At 45.8% G+C, this 4,102-nt stretch overlaps 1 protein-coding gene across 1 annotated transcript; it reads left to right on the forward strand.

Annotated features, from left to right (window-relative positions):
• The first annotated feature begins 1,513 nt into the window (after positions 1-1,513).
• LRRC30 (leucine rich repeat containing 30) lies at positions 1,514-2,419 on the forward strand. The gene has a single exon (XM_006164006.1). It carries the CDS (start codon positions 1,514-1,516, stop codon positions 2,417-2,419), a length of 906 nt encoding a protein of 301 aa, XP_006164068.1.
• Positions 2,420-4,102: the final 1,683 nt, after the last annotated feature.

Here is a 4,102-nt window from a genome sequence, read left to right on the forward strand (position 1 = left end):
ACAGACGTTCCAGTCAAAGGACTACAAGCCCTTTTCTCAGACACAGGTCATCCCTCTGCCAACCTGTCTCCCCTTAGTCACTGCCTATCTTTAGGATTCTTTGCTTTTGCTGATGCATCTGCTTCCCCTTGGTAGCAGTTTCCCAGGCCTGCCATAAGGCAGCCCCAGACTGGGCTGCTCAAGCAACAGAAATCTTTCTCCCAGTTTTGGAGGCTGAAAGCCTGAGATCCAGGTGTTGGTTTCTTCTAAGGCCTCTCTTCTTGGCTTGCTGATTGCTCTCCCCTTCCTGAGTCTTCACGTATGGCCCTATCTCCAAACACAGTCACATTGTGGGGAAGTGAGAGTTAGTACTTCAACACACAAGGGACATCAAAAAATTCAAGTATGGTTTACTTTGGTGCAAAATTTTAGATCCATGCATAGTTATTTCATAATAGGCATTTTCAATGAACTTTTTCAAGACCCTCATATGAAATCTGAGGAGACGTAGTTTGGCCTGTAACATCAAAGTTTAACTCTGCGTATAGGATATAATGTCACTGATTTTAATTCAAGAAAGAAAGGAAGAAAGTGGGTGGAGTTTAGCTAGGGAGGCCTCCTTATACTATCCTGGTAGGATAGTGGTGTCCCATGGTTACCTTCCTAAGGTGGGCCACTCAAGTGGCTATTTGGACATTTAAAGCACACCTTACCAAACACCAAAATCCACTGTAAAACAAATGACCCCAGAGTTGAAATGGGGATGAGGGGCCCAAATCCCCCTTCACTCCCTCCTCACTACATCACCTCTGACATTCACAGTGCAAAACCCTTTGGACTGGAGGAGTCCATGTGACCAGGCTACTTTGGTTACTTTTTCACAAATTTAGAATTCATCATAGTTTGGGCAGAGATAATATCCCCAGATCTTTAGCTTTAAAAGCATGATTCTGTCACTGGTGTTTAGCCTGGTTTCACTCTACAGTTGTTAAGATGAGTCCCCACGACCTGCAGGCTAGGGCTAATGTGCTCTGCTTTATTCGTCCCCTTTGCTTCTTTTTAGAGATGGGCTTGCTGATCACTCTGCTCCACTGTGATACCCAAGAGAAGCTGAGAGGGTAAAGTTATATGCAGCCTCCCTGTGACCTGTTTGCACATACCAGGTCAATAAAACTCAGGCAGAATGACAGTGACAGCTGCCTTGTGCCATTCAGAGGGAATCGAGCAGTTCTGTTCAGCAGCCTCAGGGACAAGTATATCATTACAGCCCGACTGATCAGAGAGAAACCACCTAAACTCACCCCCGGGGACAAGCACAGATCCGGCAGCCACCCAGGGTTCCTTCTTCGGCATCTGCAAGGCCTGGTCGAGACTTTCCGGTCAACTTTCTCCACCTCCACACTGGAACCTCCTGGACACGACTCTGTCCGCACCTTCACACACCCTGCTGGCTGCAACAGCCTGGCTTTCTGCAGCCGGGGAAGGACAAAAGCCCAGCCTTGGAGGAGGCAGAGGAGAGTGGAAAGGAACCAGTATGGGGGCCAGGCAGTCAAGGACCAACTCTAAGGACAGAGATCCCAAGGGGAGGCTGCTCCCCGGGAGGAGACAGAAGTTTTCTCCATGGGATGACACCCTACTCTCTGGAAAAGACCCACGGTCTCTGCTGAAGCGGGGCATGTGCCATGTCAGCTTTAGCTTGGTCACTAAAGGAATGACGGACATCCCAGACTTTCTGTGGGGCTTGTCCGAGGTCCAGAAACTCAATCTGTCCCACAACCAGCTTCGAGTGCTCCCTCCGGAGGTGGGGAGACTGACGAGGATTGTGGTCCTGAACTTGTGCGGCAACCATCTGAAAAGTCTGCCTCGAGAAATTAGCCTCCTCCACGGCCTCAAGGTCCTGTTTGTCAATATGAACCGCCTGACTGAGGTGCCCACTGAGCTGAGCCTGTGCAGAAATCTGGAAGTCCTCAGCCTGTCACACAATTGCCTGTCCCAGCTCCCTCCCAGCTTTGCGGACCTCTCCAAACTGAGGAAGCTAAACCTCAGCAACAACTATTTTGCTCATATCCCTATCTGTGTGTTTTCCTTGAAGGAGCTAGATTTTTTGCATGTGGGCTCGAATCGCCTGGAAAATATCGCCGAGAGTATCCAGTGCCTGGCCAGCCTGCAGATCTTCATCGCAGAGAGCAACAACATCCGTTCTTTCCCGCGGTCGCTCTGCCGTGTGACAAGCCTGGAGCTATTGAACTTAAACAACAATGACATCCAGACCCTCCCAGACGAACTCTACCTGCTGTGTAGACTGGCCAGGATTGCTTGGAATCCGATGGACAAAGGGCTACACATTTCCCATAACCCTTTGTCCAAGCCTCTGCCAGAGCTGGTGGAGGGAGGCCTGGAGATGCTTTTCAGCTACCTGAAAGAGAAAAAACACAGCTGATGTGGGCACCAGCAGTATGGACAGGACAGCTCATCTGGACTCTCGGCCAGGGTACTTCTTCAGTCTGTCACCGTTATTATCTGTCAATGTTTTCGTTGATATTTGCTAAATTGTTGTTGAACATCTGTCCTGGGGAAGTGTTTGTTTTGAATTCTGTATGTTCTTAATAATCTATAGAATATTATGTTCATTTCATTCTAAATATAATTGATATAGGCCTTTGGTTTTCTCCAGAAAGAACTAACTGTTCTGATTTTTCTGATGAGATTATCCCTTGGAATAGTGAACAAGTCTGAATTCAATGTATTTCAAGAGTTCATCCACTATGTATGTACCCTCTGCCAAGGACAGTATGCGGAATTGAGAACACCTGGTTTCAGATGGTTTCCATCCTGCGTTGGCAACCCAGGGTCAGGTGGCAACAGCAAGACATATCCCTCTGTCAGTTGCACCCAGGCCTTACTTGGACCAAAGGGTGAGTCAGTGACCAAACCAGGCAGAACTTTCCCTGAAGTGTTGGAGAAACACTCATAGGAATTGTTTTCTTTTAAATGGCTGTAGAATAACCAAGCTGCTTATGTGCATGCCTGGTACTGAGTCAAGAGTTGCATGGTGCCTTTAAGCTAATAAATATGAACTGACTTTAATGTATGGTTTCAACTATCTTTTCTAATCCTCTTCCACCATAGTTAGATCACTAAGCTTCTAAACATACTAACCAGTAGTCAAATCACCCCATTCTAGTTTTACTTCTTCCTTTCCAGACTTGCCATTTCAGAGATAAGCTAATACTGGGGATAATTTGGCCAAAAGTGACTGAGAGGCAGGATAAAGGAGGTAAGACACAGGCTACGCACACACATGTAATCACCTTTATAAATTCAGAGGAGGATATTATTTGCCACTTGGCTTTCACATGTAAACATTTTGAAAAAATGAGTTTAGTGAAATGTAAAAGTCTTTGGGCAAAAGGCTCTGTAAAAATATTAAGCTCATTTTGCTTTTGATTTTGAGCATACACAGCTGTTAATCATAGATACCAGGACAAACAATAACAGTGCTCCTGCATCACGGGTCATCAGATCTTGCTGTTGTGGCAGTGGCCAAAGGCCCCAAGACATTAATACTTATTTAGAGCTAAGGTATTAGAACAAGGGGTGGTAGTGAAGAAAGCACAGGACCTTCAGGTCAGTGAAAAACCAATTGCTTTGATTTCTTGGCACATTTGTCTGTAAAATAAAGTAAATAATATCAAGATCTAGGGTTTGGGATTTTGCCAAGTCTCGATGACTTCTTCTAAATGCTCTTAGTTTAATTCAATTAAGTTTACGTTTAGTAGCACCTTCTTGAGTCTAGGTATTGGGATGGAAACCTGGAAGGAACACCCTGCTCCTTCCACCAAGATGCTCACAGTTTGGTGAAGGAGACGGAGCCCCTAGGTTTCTAATACTATGTGTAGAAAGTTGTGATCTCTGTTAAAGGACAATAAAAGCAATGAGTTGAACAAGAATAACACCCAACACTCCAAAATCTCAGTAACCTGAGAGCAGTAAGCAAAGGACAGAGTTGAGAGGAGTCAGTTAAACCCTTCAGTCACTGCAGCTCTTCAACCCTAATACCTGCCTCTGCTCATTTGGAAAGAATAGAACTGAAGTACTGAAGAGCCCATTCTCTGGTTCTGAG

This window comes from Tupaia chinensis, unplaced genomic scaffold, assembly GCF_000334495.1.
Source record: "Tupaia chinensis unplaced genomic scaffold, TupChi_1.0 Scaffold143584_1, whole genome shotgun sequence".
Classification (NCBI taxonomy): Eukaryota; Metazoa; Chordata; class Mammalia; order Scandentia; family Tupaiidae; genus Tupaia; species Tupaia belangeri.

Coding starts and splice junctions, on each gene's coding strand:
- LRRC30 (XM_006164006.1), top strand. CDS start 1,514: ATGGGGGCCAGGCAGTCAAGGACCAACTCTAAGGACAGAGATCCCAAG.